The sequence below is a fragment of the Ornithorhynchus anatinus genome, chromosome 13 (assembly GCF_004115215.2).
Source record: "Ornithorhynchus anatinus isolate Pmale09 chromosome 13, mOrnAna1.pri.v4, whole genome shotgun sequence".
In the NCBI taxonomy this organism is placed as follows: Eukaryota; Metazoa; Chordata; class Mammalia; order Monotremata; family Ornithorhynchidae; genus Ornithorhynchus; species Ornithorhynchus anatinus.
The window spans coordinates 1,081,681-1,100,006 of record NC_041740.1 but is presented as its reverse complement, the minus strand read 5'-3'; the positions used below and the strand labels follow the sequence as shown (position 1 = coordinate 1,100,006).

The 18,326-nt window shown below is 60.6% G+C and overlaps 1 protein-coding gene across 7 annotated transcripts in view; it reads right to left on the bottom strand.

The window, feature by feature from the left end:
• Positions 1-6,601: 6,601 nt before the first annotated feature.
• Positions 6,602-18,326, bottom strand: part of NKTR (natural killer cell triggering receptor) — a 33,946-nt gene continuing 22,221 nt past the window's right edge. For 4 of the 7 annotated variants that reach the window (XM_029077254.1, XM_029077258.2, XM_029077259.1 and 1 more), the window contains 7 exons: positions 18,051-18,273; positions 17,239-17,400; positions 16,718-16,805; positions 16,135-16,283; positions 12,490-15,483; positions 12,103-12,198; positions 11,195-11,923 (listed from right to left, as the gene is read on the bottom strand). In XM_029077254.1, the coding sequence (XP_028933087.1) occupies positions 11,629-11,923; positions 12,103-12,198; positions 12,490-15,483; positions 16,135-16,283; positions 16,718-16,805; positions 17,239-17,400; positions 18,051-18,273 (4,007 nt within the window). In that variant the 3' untranslated portion in view covers positions 11,195-11,628. The other 3 variants (XM_029077256.2, XM_029077257.2, XM_029077255.2) reach the window with 3 other exon arrangements.

The window sequence follows — 18,326 nt, the reverse complement described above, 5'->3', positions numbered from 1 at the left end:
GTCCTTTCCCTCCTCCTCCTCCTCCTCCTCCTCCTCTTCCTCCTCCTCCTGCCGCCGTCTGCCTCCCGGGCTGCGGATTGGAGGTGTCGGAGCCGGCCGGGTCTGCGCCGTTAAAGGGACAGCCGCCCCCTCCCGCCCCCCCCGCCCGGGGAAGGGGGACGGGGACAGTTGGGAGGACGAGGACGATCGTCATCATCCTATTCTTTAGGCGCTCACTCTGTTCCAAGCACTGTCCTAAGCGCAGGGGTGGATGGAAGGGCTGTCCCACGTGGGGCTCCCGGGCTCCGTCCTCATCTCGCGGATGGGGTACCCGAGGCCCGGGGGAGTGACGTGACTTGCCCAAGGTCACACAGATGAGAAGTGGCGGAGCGGGGATCAGAACCCACGACCGCGGACTCTTTCCACGGAGCCGCGCTGCTTCTAGAGCCGCTGCGACAGGGAATGGGGCGGGGGGGGGGGGGGGGCTTAACCTGAACGTACCCGTCCCCTCTCCCCGCAGCCATCCACCCCGGCGCTTAGAACGGGGCTTGACACATAGTGAGCGCTTAACGGATACCGTTATTATTAATTATTATTATGAAAGGGAGGAGGAGGTCTTCTCTCCGGCGAGGAGGCGGAGACCCCCACGCTGAATTGCGTGACGGGGGCCGGGAGCCATCATCCTCGACATCTCCCCCGCGCCCCAGGGACGGGCCCTAATTTTTTGGTTCTTCTCCGACCTAACTCCCTCATGCTGTAATTTCAGCCTGGAACACGTCTACCGCCTCCGTCGCACCGTTCCCTCCCCAAGCCACTGGGAACGTGTCCGCCGACCGTGTCGTATCGGGCTCTCCCAAACGCCTAGTACAGTGCCTCGCACACGGTAAGCGCTCAGTACATAGGACTGACGGACGGATCTCCTTTCGGGCTTCGAGGAAGGGATAGAACGGCCGCTCCCCACAGCCGGGGAGAGGTCGCCGGCCTCGGCCGGGCCCAGTCTCCGGCTTTCTTTCGGTGGGCTGGGGCGACCCCCTCCCACCCTCTCCTGCCCCCTCCGCCATCCCCTCTCTGTCCCGCCCTCTACCTCGGGCAACCGAGCCTGGCCCCAAGCGGCACGGCCTAGCGGCTAGAGACCGGGCCCGGGAGTCAGAATGTCATGGGTTCTAATCCCGGCTCCACCACTTGTCTGCAGGGCAAGTGGCTTCTCTTCTCTGGGCCTCGGTTCCCTCATCTGGAAAATGAGGATGAAAGATCGCGAGCCCCAAGCGGGACAACCCGATTAGCCCGTAGCCACCCCGGCGCTGAGAACGGTGCTCGGTACAGAGTAAGCACTTGACAGATACCGTCATCATCGGGGAGCCTTGTTTATTGTTATATTGCACTCTCCCAAGTGCTCAGTACAGTCCTCTGCATCAGTAAGTGCTCGATAAATACGACTGACTGACCAACTGAGCCTGGCTGATCTTCTGCGTAACTGGGGCGAATGGCTGTAGGGTCTAGTAGCAGCATGGCTCAGTGGATAGAGCACGGGCCTAGGAATCAGAAGGTCATGGGTTCTGATCCCGGCTCCGCCACTCATCTGCTGTGTGACTTCGGGCAACTCACTTTACTTCTCTGTACCTCAGTTACCTCATTGGTCAAATGGGGATTGAGACTGTGACGTGGGACAGGGACTGTGTCCAACCCGATTCGCTTGTATCCACCCCGGTGCTTAGTAAAGTGCCTGGCACATAGGAAGCACTTAACAAATACCAGAATTATTATTATTATTAGGCCGGCATGAGGACAGAGGAACAGATATGGAGGCACGGGTTCAAGAAAGGGCAGCCCTGCAGAGAGGAGAGATTTCATTGTGACCGGTGGCGACCACGATGTTGACGATGATGGTGGTATTTATTAAGTGCTTGCTATATGTCAAGCGCTGGGCTGAGTGCTGGGGTAGATACAAGCTAATCAGGTTGGACACGGTCCCTGTCCCACACGGAGCTCACACTCTACAATTCCCATTTTACAGATGAGTTAACTGAGACCCAGAGAAGTTAAGTGACTTGACCAGGTCAGAGAGCTGACACGTGGCAGAGCCGGGATTAGAACCCAGGTCCTTCCGACCCCCAGGCCCAAGCTCTGTCCACCGAGCCGTGCCGCTTCCGTGACTTCCCCAAGGTCACAGAAGACAAATGACAGGAGCCAGGATTAATGCGGTAACGTGGCCTGAAGGTTTTTGCGAGGCAGAGACCAGGTTCCCATGCCCACCCCCACCCCCAGGACCCAGCACAGTGTGTAGACAGTCTCTGGACTGTAAGCTCATCGTGGGCAGGGAATGTCAATGTTTATTGTTGTATTTAGTACAGTGCTGTGTACACAGTAAGCACTCAATAAATGACTGAATTAATGAATACGTGTCCCCATCAGAAGGGCAGGGCTTTTCGTGTCACACTGTCTCTGTCCCTCTGCCAGCACTGTTTCGTGTGTGTGTGTTCATTTATTCAACTGTATTTAATAAGCGCTTACTGTGTGCACAGCATTCGGGAAAGTACAACAACAGTGACAATCCCTGTCCACAGTGAGCTCACAGTCTAGAGGACGTGTGTGTGTGTTCATTCATTTATTCAATCGTATTTATTGAGCGCTTACTACGTGCAGAGCACCGTACTAAGCGCTTAGAATGTACAATTCAGCAACCATGTGTGTGTTTGTCTCCACCACCAGACTGTGCCACCCTGTCCCTCCCCACCTGCTGCCCTCCATTCCCCTGCCCCGGCGGGTCCAAGTCCCGGATCCCGAGCAAACCCCGCCGTGGGCGAAAATCCCTTCCAGCTGCAGGCTCCAATGCCGAGTCAAGAGAAGCAGCATGGCTTAGTGGTTAGAGCCCGGTCCTGGGAGTTAGAAGGTCATGGGTTCTAAAGTCGGCTCTGCCACATGTCTGCCGGGTGACCTTTATTTTTTCATTCAATCGTATTTATTGAGCGCTTACTGTGTGCAGAGCACTGTACCAAGCACTTGGAAAGTACAATTCGGCAACAGAGACAATCCCTACCCGAGGACGGGCTCGGCCTTTACTTCTCAGGACCTCAGTTGCCTCATCTGTAAAACGAGGATTGAGACTGTGAGCCCTATGGGGGACAGGGACTGTGTCCGACCTATCGACTCCAACGCTTAGAACAGTGCTTGGCACATAGTAAGCGCTTAACAAGTACCATTATTATTAAGTCCCTAAATGGAGCAGGGGAAAATTGAGCTGCGGACCCTGTCGACCTCCATCCCCGCGGGTGACAGTGTGTGAGTTATCCCTCCGCCCCGGGAGAAGGCATTCCGCGGGCTGGAGGGCGGGGAAGGAGCAGGGAAGCGCTCAATAGATACCGCTGATTGATAGATTGAGCAGGAATAGGTGGCGGAGGAGAGGGTCAGTCGTCTCGGGAGCAAGGATCCGGGGAGGCAGGACTCCCTCCCTCCTACCCGACCCTCGCCTTTCCGACGGGAAGTCCCCGAGGGTCGCCTGGGAGACCTGGGGGAGACTCCCCCCTCTGCCTCGCCCACCGCGCCCCTCCCCTCCTGAAGGGAAGAAGCAAGGCATCAAGGATTGACCACGGGCCTGGGAGTCAGCAGGTCATGGGTTCAAATCCCGCCTCCGCCACTTGTCTGCTGTGTGAGCTGGGCAAGTCACTTGACTTCTCTGTACCTCATCTGGAAAATGGGGGTTGAGTGTGAGCCCCCCGCGGGACAGGGACTCTGTCCACCCCGATTTGCTGGTATCCACCCCAGTGCTTAGTAGAGAGCCTTGCACAAAGTAAGTGCTTAACAAATACCATTATTATTATTAATAAAGGTGCCTGGAGAAAATGCAAAGAAAAAACCTCCTCCCGGAAGCCTTCCAAGATGAACGCCCTCCTGACTGCTCTGACCAGACCGGAGTGAAAATTCTCAGTCGGAGCTGGGGAGGCCCCAAGGAGGAACGTTGGCCCGGGAGCTCTCGGATCGCCCCCCCCCTTGGCGGCCCCCACCCTCTCCACACCTGCCCCAGCCGCCCCCCGCCCCCCAAAGGGTCACAGCTGGGGGACGGAGATGGGGACCGGTCGGGTGACCGGGAAATGACAACTCGAGGGCATCTCCCTCCCCCGCAAGACCGCGCCCCTGGACCCCCACAGGGGGTCCACAGGACCACAGGACCCCCTCCCCAAACCCCACCCCGACTCGGTCCTCCGCCTGGAGCCGAGGCGGGGGGCGGGGGAAGAGCCAGGCTAACGCGCAGACCCCCCTCGGAGAGTTGGAGTGGTGAGGCCTAGGGCCTTCTTACCTCTTTGAGAGATGAGAAAAACCACGCAGACCCCCGTCTCACGTAGGGCTCACAGTCTCCATCCCCATTTTGCAGATGAGGTCACTGAGGCACAAGGAAGTGAAGTGACTTGTCCAAGGTCACACAGAAGACCTTGTGTGTGTAAAGTCAGCATTAGAACCCATGATCTTCTGACTCCCAGGCCCGTGGGGCACGGCTAGGGCCTGGGGGCCGGGCGGAGGGGAGGGGGAACCCACGGGGGGATCCCCCCAAACACGGCCAGGACTCCCGTGGGATTCTCCAACGGCATGTGGTCCCAGCTGGAAGTGGCAGAGACCCGCGGAGATAGACAGAGACACACCCACAGGGGAGAGAGACAGGGGCGGTTTACTCAGGGGAGACGAGGCGGGCTTCATGAAAACCTGCCCGGCCGCAGGAACCAGGAGAGACAAGGACCATCCGGAGACGTGACCTGAGCTCTTCCCTTCCCCGCAGGAGTTGGGGTCGTCCTCAGCCTGTCCGGTGGTCTCTGTCCCTGGGTCGACTCCTTGGGCCTCTCTACTACTAATAATCATGGTATTTCTTAAAAGAAAAAGGCATTTGTTAAGCACTTACTGTGTGCAAAGCACCGTTCTAAGCGCTGGGGAGGATAAAAGGTGATGAGGTTGTCCCACGTGGGGCTCACAGTCTTCATCCCCATTTTACAGATGGGGTAACTGAGACACAGAGAAGTTGTGACTTGCCCCAAGTCACAGAGCCGACGAGGGCGGAGCCGGGATTTGAACCCACGACCTCCGACTCCCAAACCCGTGCTCTTTCGACTGAGCCACGCTGCTTCTCTTACGCGCTTTCTTGAGTGCTTACTTCGTGCCAGGCGCTGTACTACACGCTGGGGTGGATACAAGCACATCGCATTGGACACTCCCTATCTCATGTGGGGTTCGCAGTCTCAATCCCCATTTTACAGATGAGGTAAATGAGGCACAGAGAAGTGAAGCGACTTGCCCGAGGCCACGCGGCAGTTTGGGGAGTGACGGGGAAGACGGCTGAATGCCAGAGAGGATTCAGAGAAGCTCCGCTTCAAGGAACAGAGTCACCAAAGTCATCACTAGAGCAGACTACAATCTCAAGTCCCATGAGGACCCCTGCTAGCTGTAGTCCCTCCGCCCCCACAAGAGTCTCACTCAGCTTTACCTCTTGCAATATCCTTTAGAACGTAAACTCACTGTGGGCACAGAATATGACTGTTACATTGTTATAACAATTACGGTATTTGTAAAGTGCTTACTACTGGGCTCGGGAGTCCGAGGTCATGGGTTCGAATCCCGGCTCTGCGACTTTGGGCAAGTCACAACTTCTCTGTGCCTCAGTGACCTCATCTGTAAAATGGGGATTCAAACTGTGAGCCCCACGTGGGACAACCTGATGACCTTGTATCCCCCCCAGCGCTTAGAACAGTGCTTTGCACATAGTAAGCGCTTAAATACCGCCATTATTATTATTACTGTGTGTCAGGCACTCTTCTAAGTACTGGGGTAGATACAAGATACCTACTGGGGTAGGTTGAGGCTCAGTCTTAATCCCCATTTTACAGATGAGGTAACTGAGGCACTGAGAAGTGACTTCCCTACAGTCACACAGGAAACAAGTGGCAGAAACCAGGGCCTTCTGACTCCCAAGTCCGCACTCCTGCCATTAGGCCTTACTCTCCCAAGTGCTTAGTGCAGTGCTAAGCACACAGTAAGTGCTCAAATACGATTGACAACCTGGCCAGCTAGGCGGATTCTGGGCAGCCCGGCCTGCTTTGCCCTGGTCCCTGCTACTGTTGGCTTCCCCTCTTCGGGTTGGACAGCCGCGGGTCCGGGGCTCCGATCCCGCTGCACGTTGTGCCCGGCTGGCAGCTGTGGAGAGGTGGGGGCTGGGAACCGCCCCTTCCAAAGCCTCCGAGGGACCCCCGTCGTGACTCCGGTGTGTAGAGCTGGGGCTGGTTGGGCGTGCCTGCCTCTAGACCTGGCAAAGACTCTTGACTAGTTTGTGCCTCAGGATGAGGGAAGGGGGAGGGTGTGGGGTCTCGGGGGGAAGCAGTAGGAACAGGATGGAGAGGTGGTGAGGCTTGCCAGCTAGCAGAGGAGGGGTGGATGCCAGTTAAAAGAACTAGGGCGAGACTTTTCTCTAAAGGGCAGCATCTGTTGAGGCCACTGTCTGTCCAACCTCTCCATCGGGACAGGGCGGGGGGGCCTTGGCCAGCTTCAGAGACACCACGGAGTTAGGGAGAGGGTCAGTGGGCATGAGAAGGCGGAGACCGCTCCCGGGGCCTCAGACCCAGAAACGTACCTGCACAGCGGAGACCTCAGACTAAGCACACTTTAATGCCTACGAGGCCCCTCCCCAGACAAGGGAATCTGAACCAACTTCATACAAGTGGGAGTTGCTGCTGCGGCTGCCGGGTTCTCACAAAACTCTGACGTAGCTGAAGTCTACCGGCTCCGATTCATTCTTTGGCCGGAAACGGCCGGCACAGAACCGGCCCGACGGGAGTCGCCAGCTCTCGGTTCCGGCGGAAAATAGAAAGAGTACCAAAATGTAGGCCATTCCCTTGAGAAATAAAGCTCTCTTGATGGTTGATCTGCTCGAACCCCGGGCGCTGGGAGTTTGGGGCTCGACTCTGCCACCGGGAAGAGATCCGTCGTGGTGCCATTCTTCCGGGAGATCTTGCCCAGGTTTCTTCTGAGCTTCGGATTGCGGAGAGGAAACCACCCCTTTCCCGCTCCAAAGGGGCTTCGGCAGGGCCTTTGGGGTGCACAGACCTGTGGGCTGGGAGGATGGCGGCAGGCCCTGATCATAGGCCAGCCGGCCGGGCTGGGCACCGAGCGGCCCCGACCGTTCTATGGGGCACAGCCAGAACCAGGCCACCACCATGGCGCAGAAATTCTATGAACCTCCATTCGGGGGACCCGTTGGAAGGCCCGGGGCCGCTAGCCTGCAGGTACGACTTCCCTTCGTCGCCCCTCCCAGCCTCCCGACACAGAGTTTCCAAAGGGCCTGGAAGGGAATTAGGCTCCCAAGCAGTCTGAGCTGCAGCAGGGAGCGGACTCTCTACGTCCACGATGTACCTTGGGGTGATTGTACTTCCCTGATCCACCTGGAGATCCAGGACTGGGGAGGAGCGAAATGCCAAGCTAGTTGGCGGGTTGGCAGTGCGACTGTGGGCTCAACTGCTGCTTCCCCAGCCCTTCAGCCTTCTGATGGTATTGTCCGGTGGGGCCTGGCCTGGGACAGAGTGCCCAGAGACCTGCTCCGTGCCAATAGACCCTGCGGCGGGCGAGGGCCAGGCCCAAGCACCTTCCGGCGGATCCTCCGGCACCTCCAGCTTGGGGAGGGCGTGGCATTCCGCGCCTGACTAGGAAGAAGGCCGACGCTGGCTCGGGACCTGATCCGAACCGAGTCCCCCCGGGGACGAGGCCGAATCGGAAACACGACACCGTTCCTCCCTCCCGTGTCGTGGAGGATGGGGCCGGAGCTCCGGGCACCAGGACGGATGTGCGGGAGCAAGAGTTTCTCGTTCCGGAGCTGATGGCGGCGGCGGTTCGGAAGGGCCCGCTATGGCCCCACCCCTATAGCGTGGTGCCGCGGCCTGGCTTCGGATTCCCGGCCGCCCTTTCCCTCCGACTGTGGAGGCTGCAGGGGACGGAGGAGTGGAGGCACAACTGGCAAAGGGCACCGGGAGCCCTGTGTGACATCTAGGGTTCGGTCCCGGGGGCTTCCCTGACTAGAACACGTAGGTACGTTCGCATGGCCGCAACAAACTTAACTGATGCGTTGGCACCACTGGAGCCCATCATTTGAGGGAAACTGGGAGGTGGCAACGAGTGGGACGTCCAGCGGTCCCAGGGTCACTCCCACCAGCCCGTGCTTGCAGGACCGGGCCTCCGGGTAGGGCCCGGAGCCCCCAAGAAGACGACACCCAGGAGCCAGTCAGCATGGTCTTCACCGGTGGCAGTAGAACAGTTGGAGTTCCAGGACGGAGAGAAGACCGGGAAAACCCGACGGGAAGGAACTTGGAGGGAAAGCGATCAGCAGCTCGTGGGCCCAAGGCGGGGGAATCGGCACGAGGGCGACGTCACTGCAGCAACGGGCCCGGGGCCGACGGCCGGGAGCTCGCGGCAAAGCCCTCGGTGGAGGCCAACCCCCTCCACCGGGGGAGATGGGGCCGGAGCCGCGGGCCACCGGCCCGCCCTCGTTCCCGGCCAAGTCGGGGCACCTGCGGCACGTGGGGGCTGGCGGGGCGGCCGGGGAGGCGCCTCAGCTGTGCCTGCTGCTCTCACTGGGGCTCCGGCGGTTCGAGTAGCTGCGGTCACTGTCGCTCCTAGAGCCGTAGGAGCGACAACTCCTGGAAAAGAAGACAGGCTTGTGCCCGCGCCCACACGCGCACGGACCCCCCTCGGCTGAACTGGCAGTTGTGAAACCTTGGAAGGTTTGGTGCCCTTGCTGGGGCTGTGAGGCGGCAGAGCCGCCGCCGGCTTGCTCGGGAAGGTGCGGGAGGGCAGCTTACTGTCGAGGCGGGGGACTGAGGCCCTTGGGTCCAAGAGGTGTTTGGGGCCTTTGGGAGAGGTGTCTGCTCAAAGAAACGGGCAGACCAGGCCAGAAATGACAGAGACGCAGCCAACCCCGGCTCCGAGGAGTCGTTTTATGGATCCAGAAGGGACCCGGGGGAGGGCTCTTTACTGGGGCCGGGGGGAAGGGAGGCGGAAGCTGAAAAAAGTATCCAGGGCCGGGGACTGTACCGCCAACTGGACAACCAGTCAGCCAGGGAAAGAGGCCCACCACTACCGCCGTCCCTTAGAGGGGCCCACAGCCCGGCCAGCTCCCCCCTCCAACAGGAGCACCAAGGTGCCATGGAGAGCTGGGAGCAGGCTGTCCTGCCAGATCGCCACTTACTAGAGTGGGGTGGTAGGGACTCCGCCCCCAACCCCCTCACCCACCCATTCGTCCATGGACGGGCTGGGCGTTGCAGGCAAAACCATCCCCTCTTGGAGTTTTGGGTCTTTCTCCCTCAGTTCACCGTCATCTGAGCTCTCCTGGGCAGCAAACCGAGTCAATAAACCACCCTTGAATCGTAACAGGATTCTGAGTCGAAGCAATAAGCTTGAATCTTGTTGGTAATCAATGGGGCCTTGTGAAAATTCACAGTAACTAAAAACACGCCAGGTACGAGAGACTGCCTAGTTTCTAACTAGCCTACCACCTTTAGGGCTTCCCTTCTCTGTCTACAGAATATCATGAGAGCAAGGATATTTGTTGGTTTAAAAAACAAAAAAAAAAATATCCGTCTCTCCGGTTTCACAGATCACCGCCCCTTCTGCCGTTATCACACGGGAATTGCTGGCTCCTGCCCTGGGCCTCTGAGGACATATCAGGCCTTGGGTCTTGAGCCCTGCCCACTAGACTATAAGCTGCTTGTGGCAGAGAATATGTCTATCATCTCTGTTATAATGTATTCTCTCAAGTTCTTGGTACAGTGCTCTGCATAAGTAAACACTTAGTGAATACAAATGATGGACTAATTGATGACAATCCCCTGGGGCCCTAAGCCCAGGCCCGGTGCAAGTTCACACCTGCATCCTGAGCTTTGCCAGCCGACTGGCGAACCGCCGGGCCTCTGGGAGACAGCGAGGCCGGGGCTCCTAGGCCCAGAAGAGGTTGTCTGCCCGGCCAGCCGGCCAACGCCACTCACCTGGACCGCCTGTTGTAACTGCGAGACCGGTGGTACCCTCTGCTCCTCTTGCCGCGGCTGCGGCTCCGGCTGCGACTGTAGTAACTGTCGTAGGTGTAGGACCTGCATCCAACGGCAAGAGACGGGAGGTCTGGGGAGGCTCCGGGGGGAAGCGTCCTGGTAAATGAACCCAGGGTTTGCCGCCCCAGAGCCCCCAACATGCCCAAATAATAATGATAATGTTGGTATTTGTTAAGCGCTTACTACGTGCAGAGCACTGTTCTAAGCGCTGGGGCAGAAACAGGGTAATCAGGTTGTCCCATGTGAGGCTCACAATCTTAATCCCCATTTTACAGATGAGGGAACTGAGGCCCAGAGAAGCGGCTTGCCCACAGTCACACAGCTGACGGGTGGCAGAGCCGGGAATTCGAACCTGTGACCTCGGACTCCGAAGCCCGTGCTCGTTTCACTGAGCCACGCTGCTTCTCTAATGGTCACAGGGCAGGCCAGGAAAAAAGTCCATCTAGTTTCGATGCTGAGGCCCAAAGAAAACACCTGCTAGGTCTGGGGGCTTCGGTCCCCGGGCTCCAGGCTCTCCTCACTACCATCTGACAGGAAACAGTGTAGCCTAGTAGAAGGAGCGTGGGCCCAGGAGTCAGAAGGGCTGGGTTCTTATCCTAGCTCCATCCCTCATAGGCTCTGTGATCTTGGGCAAGACACTTCACTTCCCCGGGTCTGTTACCTCATCTTTAAAACGGGGATTAAGACCGTGAGCCTTATGTGGGATTGGAACCAATTGCCTTGTATCTACCCTGGTGCTTAGCCCAGTGCCTGGCACAGAGCAAGGGCTTAACAAGTACCATAAAAAATGTTTTAAAGTGCACAAAGGACCATGAACCAGGACTGTCAGAAAGATGGGGTTCCATTTCAGATGACGGGAGGCGGGGGGGGCAAAGCAGTGTCCATCAAGGGGACCCCCGACTTGGCCCGCCCCAGAAGCAAAAACGCACAGTTCCACCTGGATCGGCTATGCCGGCCCCCGAGTCCCCCGGCCCTCCCCGGGGCGGAAGTGCAGGGTTCTCACCTGGATCGACTGTGCTGGGCCCCAAGCCCCCCAACCCCTCCGGCCTTTCCCAGGGGCGGAAGCACAAGGTTCTCACCTGGATCGGCTGTGTCGGCCATACGAGCTGCTCCTGGACCGACTCCGGCTGTACGACCGGCTGCTGCCAACACAGGAGGGAGAAACCCGGTGGTGCCCAGTTCCGGGCCGAGCCCCGCAGGCGACAGGCCGGCCCCCAATCCCATTCACCGCCCCGGCTGGCTACGTGACGATACTCTCCACTGACTGGCTTTCAGAAGGAAAACACCATACGGCGCTTGGAGCCCGAGGGTACCGAGCGGTGTCCGAGGGGCACCGGGCCCGGGGGTGGTGGGGACGCCACGGCCAACTCCCCAGAAATAACCCCATCGGTCTGCTCTCCATCTCTCAAGAAGAGCCACGGCCAGCTACCACTCCGGTGTCCCTGCCCCAGGTCCAACGCATTGGTCCATCGACATCTCCGACGCCAGAACTGATTGAGGCTCTCGCTGTGCGCACACAGCTCTGCACCCGGCCCGGAGGAGAGGGAGAATCACTAGGGTCGAAGACCTGCTTTCAGGGGGTTTACGCCCTAATGGGAGAGGCAGGCGGACTGACACAGACAGGCAAACAATCCTCACTAATGGCAGGAGCAACAAGTTCATAGCAGGGAGCAGCACCAGTACTTTGGGAATAAAAGTCCAAATCCAGAATGGAAAATGCACAAGGAAGCCATCGCGTTAACGCAACTCCGGATGTTGGGAGTTCACTGGGGAGTCTTCCTGGAGGGTGAGGGTTTTCCGGAGCCTCTGAAGATGTGGGAGGATCTGGGGTCGGAGGATTCGGGCGGGGCGGGAATCCTGGCTGGTGGACGGGTGGCCTGAGCGAGGGGTCAGAGGGGTAGAGAGCGCAAACTGAGGCATGGCTCCAGGGGGGTAAGGAGTTGAAGCGTGAGATGGGGAGGGCTGGGACGGTGGTGCCGGGCAGACGGCAGAAGGTCCCAAGGGAGGCCCGGCCCACCATCCGACCACACCATGTCCACGCGGAGACAAGCGTTACCTGTGACTCTTGGAACTGGGGTAAGAGCTGCTCCGGCTTCGCGATCGATCTCTACTGTACCATCCTCGGCTCCGACTTCTCGAGGAGCTCCTCGACCTGCGGTGGGGAAGCGAGAGCGTGAGGGCCCCGGGACGCTCGTCCCCCACAACCTGCTGCCAACGCCAACGGAGCCCACGGTGGCCGAGGAATACCGGCCCCCCGGGAAGACCCACGGCTCGGTGGCTGCTGAGGAACCTAACCGAGTGCCCGTCGGGCAGGCTCCCCTCAGTCCCCCCGGCCTAAAGACGCCCACGTGGGGAACAGGGACGGATCCACGCAGAGCTGTCCGGCCCCACCCCCCAGGACGGCCCCGTCTCAGGGAAATGGGGACCTCGGGCCTGGGCTCACCGGGAGGAGTAGGAGGACGTCCTCGACCGGCTCCGCGAGCGGCTGGATGACGGGGACCTCGTCCGGTGCCTCGACTTGGGTGGAGACTTGCTGCGGGACCGGCTGCCGCTCGAGGACGGGCTGGCGTCGTCCTGGCCGGGAGACGGCTCGTCGCTCGAGCTGTCGCGGTTCCTTGGCCTCCGGTTCAGCCGAGCGGTCTTCCTCACCTCGTCGAAGAGGGACCCGGGCCGGACTCTGCTTTTGCTTTTAATCTCGATTCTCAGGCCCGGTGGCTTTGCCTGGGACGCCGCGGGCAGGCACCTGGCCTCTGTGGCGTTGCTAGGCGTGGGCGCTGGGAGATTGCCCACCCCGGGCAGGGGCTTCCACTTGTTATCGCCGCCCGGCGTCGGCTCCGGTGTCCGCACTTGGCCGGGGCTTCCCACCCCAGGGGCAGAGGGGGCTGGGCCACTCTCAGGCCCGGCTGCTCCCTTCCCAGACGACTGACCGGCTGCCCCCTCACGGTCGTCCGGCCCGGCCGCGCCTGCCCCGGGGCCCTCCTGCGGTGACTCTCGGCTCGCCAGGGCCGGCCCCTCCTCCAGGGTGCCGGATCCCGGTTGCTTCGGCGAGGGAGTCTCCCCGGGCCCCTTCTCGGGGGAAAGGCGGTCAGGAGTGCAGATATCCATGTTGTCGTCCGACTGCACTGCGTCCTCGGCGCCGCTGCCACGGGGGCTCTCTCCTGACGGCCAGGCATTCTCCCCGCCGTCCGGGCGCGGCTCTGAGGTCGCCTCCCGATGGTCCGTGGCCGAGGGCGTGCTGGCTCCGCTGCCGCCGTCTGGGAGGGGCCCGGAGTCGGGGGCTGGGCCAGCTGCCGCGCCCAGGGTGCTCGAGGGGCCGTCGGCGGCGCGGGCCTTCCTGGCTCTCCCCGTCCCGCCCGTCGGGCTTTCCCTGGGCTCAGCCGCGAGGGCCCTCCCGCTCCCCTCTCCACTTATGGGCTTTTCGCTCCCGCCCTCCTCCTCCTCCTCCTCTTCTCCGAACTCCAGCGGGGGTTGCCAGTGAAACGCCTCCTGTCGCCTGGGCACCTTGGACGGTCTCTCCTTCCTCCCTCCTGACTTGTCACGGGTGTTCCTGGATGGCACCACTGCCTCTCGGGGGGCCTCGGGCCTGCGACGGCGCATGCCCGACGCTCCCCGGCCGCTGGCCACGCTCGAGGAAGAGCTCTCCTCGGTGGAAGACGGTGACCGTCGCCTTCTGCCCTTCCGGGCCCCGGCTGGGTCCGCCGGCCGGCGGCCGCTCCACGGTTTGCGCTCGGGTGGGTCCCGGCTGTCTTCCCCGCCCACCTCGGGCCCAGACTCAGACGAGGCCTCCCCCTCCTCCTTGTCAGAGGCGGGCCTGGCACGGTCCCGGTGCCTCAGCCTCGCCTCCCGCTCAGATGTAGACTCCGAGTCCCATTTGCTCCCGATGCAGGTTTTTTTCTGGGCCCCACCCGATGGCGGGGGATCGAGGATGCCCTCTTTCCCGCCACCTGTTTTCGGAGGCTCGTGACCCCGTCCCTTCTTGAGTTTCTCCTCCCTGTCCCCAAGAGACACAAGATGGACCGCGTCCTGTTTTTGGTCGGAAGGGCCAGGCGGCGGGCTGCGTCCCTCCCCTCGTCGGGAGGGCTGGTCCACTCTGGCCCGTGACAGCTCACTGTCCGGGGAGGAGCCCGGAGGGGACGGGCTCGCACTGTCTCTCCTCCTCCGGGAAGACCTGCCGCCACCCCGGGCGGGTTTGTTCTGGCCCTTGAGCTCCGAGCTGCCTGCCCTCCTAGTCTCGACACCGTTACACCTCCGTCCCCGAGGGGTGACCTTCTTCCTCTTGCTATCGCCGCTCCCGGAATGGTACAAGGACGAAGAGGAGGAGGAGGAGGAAGAGGAGGAGGAAGAGGAGGAGGAGGAGGATGAAGAGGGCGACTGGCTGTCACGCGAGCGGCCGCTGTACTTGCCGCGTGCTCGGGACCTGGGAGCGGAGCGTGAACGTGAGCTCATCGGACTCCCGGACCTGGAGCAGGACCTCGAGGAGGAGCGGCTTCTCCAAGAGCCGCTCGGAGACCTGGAGCTCCCTGACCTGGTATCGCTGTGGTAGCGGGAAGAGGCACTCCGCTCGCCACGCGGCCTCTTCTCCCTCTTCCGGTGTGTGGACGAAGACAGCGTGGGGTCCCGGGACCCGGCTCCGGCCGGGGCGGTCTGGGCAAGCAGCGGGCCTGACGACTTGGCTTTCATCTCCTGGATGCGCTCATAGGAGGGCTTCCAAGGCTTCTGTCCGGGCTTCCAGCGCGAGGGTGGCGGGCTGTCGCTCAGTGGGATCACGGGCAGGCTCTTGGTCACCATGGGCTGGACGACCGGCTGCTCGCCCGGGGGCCCCGCTGGCCGCGCAGTTTCGGCCCTGGAGGCTTTCCTCTCGCCCGGGCGGGAGGCCGCATCCCGAGGCGACAAGGGGACAGCCTCCGGGGGTCCGGAGGCACAGCTCGAGTCGGAACCGGACCTGTGCCGGGAACGGGCCGAAGACCTGGACGTACTCCTGGACCTCGAGCTGGCCCTGGAGGAAGACTGGGATGTCGACTTGGACGGGGAGCGAGACGGCACCCCCCGGCTGGACGGAGCCGAGGAGCTCCGCGCGTCCCTGTCCGAGCGGGACCGGCCCCGCTGGGAGGAGCGGCGCGAGGACCACAGCGACGAGGAAGGCGATCTCTTGGCCCGATCACAGGAGGACCTGGCCCGCCGGGTCGGGGAGCGGGGGGACTCCACCTCCGGCGACGGAGAGGCTCTCCTCCTCTTGGCCTGTTTCTGCCGCTTGGGGTGTTTCTGCTTTTTCGATTTCTTTTTGTGCTTTGCCCTCTTGTCTTTACGGTGTTTCTGGTGGCGGCCCCCGGAGGGTTTCGGCGTGCTGAGCTCAGGGTAGCTGCCATTGTACGACCAAGACCTCGACCGCTGCGATCGGCTCCCTTCATCCCAGCGACTGGAACACGGGTCGCTCAACCTGCACGGTGGGAAACAGTCACGAGTGGCCCCGCCCGGCTTCACCCCCAGACCCAGACGGCTCGCTCTCCCCCTCCTCCTCCTCAGGAGGTCCTGGGCAGAACGGGCTCACTCCAGGGTCCCATGGTGAGCACTCATCTTGATCTTCCACGGACCCTTCTCCATCCTGGCCTCTCCCATACTAAGGCTTGGGATCCCAGGAGGAAGAGTCGACCGCCCGACCCCCCCGGGGAACGGCAGGCCCCGAACAAACCCGAAACATCTCTCGGGGGACTCAATGGAGCTTCTCCGCCTGACGACTTTGACTCACCTTGTCACCGGCACCATCTCCCATCTGTGACCTCTCTCCCCACTCCCTTCCCTCAAAGCGTCCTCACGCTGGGCCTGTCCAAATTGCTGCAAAAGTCCCGCTGAATGACCCATCAGCCATTCCCCCTCCTGCCCGACTCCTGGCCCGGAGCGGAGAACGGTGGTCCGCGAGGACCGCACCCAGGGCTCTGGAACTCACGACACGCGATGTCTCTGATGACTGGCAAGCGAGTGGGGCAGTGATAGCCAGGAATCACTGAGAAATCACTGATACTCAGGAATCCCCGCCCCGGTCCCGTTGCACTCTGAGATCTGGGCTCCCAGCAGGACCCCAGACTCTTACTTGTCTCCTTTGCTCCACTTCTCTCCACTGGGCGGCCGGTACGCGCGAAGCCTCTGCATCTCCTCCTTCCAGTGAGGAGGCGTCTCGCTGCTCTCGTTGTCGTCATCCGACTCGGAGCAGGAACGTGATCGCGGTGGCGTGTGATAGCGCTTTGGGAGCGTGCAGAGAGGAGGATTAATGCCCAAGAGATGCAAAATGAAATCTGACCTTGGACCAATCACGCGATGAGAATTTTGAAGCACTGGCTGCTACCCGACCCATCTCCGAAGAGCTTCGGTCAAATTCCCCCAGTCTCGGGTTGACGCTCGCTTTCCCGTTTCCCATTCACACTTCCCGACTCCTCACCCAAATCAGCAAGTCTCACCAGTTACTCCCGAGGTGACAGACATTAAAGGTGCCCAGCACTGAGGGCCAACCTGTCCTCCCTCGGGAAGAAATGCGTCCGGAATCGGGCCACGGGTACCTAACTCCCACAGCCCCGCGTGGCTTATACGGTCATGCTGCAGTCCGGGGGAAGCGAAACCAAGCCGGCAGCGGCAGTCAGGGTGACCCCACAGAAGGAAAGCCACCTAGATGCACGTACTATTGTGCCCCGGCCTTTAATCTTCCTTCCTGACTTGGAGACGGATGGCTTCTGATCGTTGACTGTGGGGGTGACGGCGGGAAGCTTTCTGAAACGACAGGAGGGTGCCCCAAGTGAACGGGGGAGCCTCTCAGAGAGAGGGGAGGCTCTGCCCCTGGAGCGCAGGGCACATGGAGATGGCGTGCCCAGACGAGGGCAGGCCCGGGAACCACCAGGAGGACCTTTTCTGGAGGACAGCCCGGGCCGGTCCGGGAGTTCCCTCCCCTCCTCCGGAGGTGCTCGCCCGGCTGCCACCGAGGAAGCTCTGTCAACGCAATCCCTGCGGCGGTCACCCATGGAGCTTGGTGCACGAGGTCAGACCAAATACCTCCCTGAAACGCCCATAGGTTCCTTGACTGGGAAGGAAAACCGAGCAGTAGGTGGGGGAGAAGGGAGATCCTGCAGAGGAGCAACAGAGGACTCTCTGACCGGTCATTCAGCCGTGCTGGTCAAGAGCCAGAGGGTGGGAGATGGAAGCTTACAGCTCGGGCTCCGTGCCGGCCGCCGGCATGTCCCTTCGGAGCAAAAATCGATTCTCCGGGACGGGAGGGATCTCTTCAGGACGCACCAGCGGCTTCTCCCTCTTGGCACTTGGGTCGGCCACGGCCCCCTTCCCGTGGGCTTCGCTGTGGTCCGAGGGACTGCTGGAAAAGTAAGGAGACCGAGAGCGCCCCGCTCAAACGCCCACCACGAGGAAACGGAAGCCTGCAAACCAGCTCGGCTGTGGTGGCCACAGCAGTCGCCCATGACCCAGAGGGGTCGGTGAGCCAGCAGGGAAGGTGGGAATGGGGAATGGGACAGTATGACCTATTGCCTCAGAAAGTGATTTCACAGCAGTCATGTGACATCTCTTCCTCGAAGCCATCTTGCCAATTGAATTACGTCTTGGGAAAATGGAAAAACTGGAGAACAATGCAAAGAAATGGGATACAAAATGATCTTTGGTCCATAACATTCCACTGGAACCACACACACTTGTACAGCAAAGACATTCTCATTTTCATATATTTGTTCTTTTTTTCTCTTTTCTTTCTCTCTCTCTCTCTCCCTCTCCCTCTGCATACAACTGCTGCAAAACTGGGCCACTGTCAAGCAAGTAAACCCAACTTGTGGGATCCAGACACTGGCACAGTCTTAACCACACAGTGCTGGGATGAGGTGAACATACACAAGGGTGTGCTTGGTCAGCCCAAAACCTGATCGAAGTATGGCAGGAGGTGGGTGGCCAAGGACACGGATGCTGTTTGGAGGGGTCCCACAGTGAGACAGGACCACGACCTCTGTCGCCACTCACCCCCTCTGGCTGGACGCCAGCTTGCTCCTGGCCTCCTCTTTTCTCTTTTCTTCTCTCCTCCTCTTGGAGCGTTTAACCTTGGCCCTCTTCTTGCGCTTTCTTTTCCGGTTCCTCTCGTTTTCCACCTCGCTGTCGGAAGAGGACTCGGGAGAGCCGGAGGAGTCAGAGGAGGAGGACGCCGAGTCTTCCGCGGGAGCAGCCGCCTTCCTTTTCTTCTCTGATCCTACGAGAACACCGACAGAAACCGCTGGCCACTCTCTGGCCAAGACAACTGGG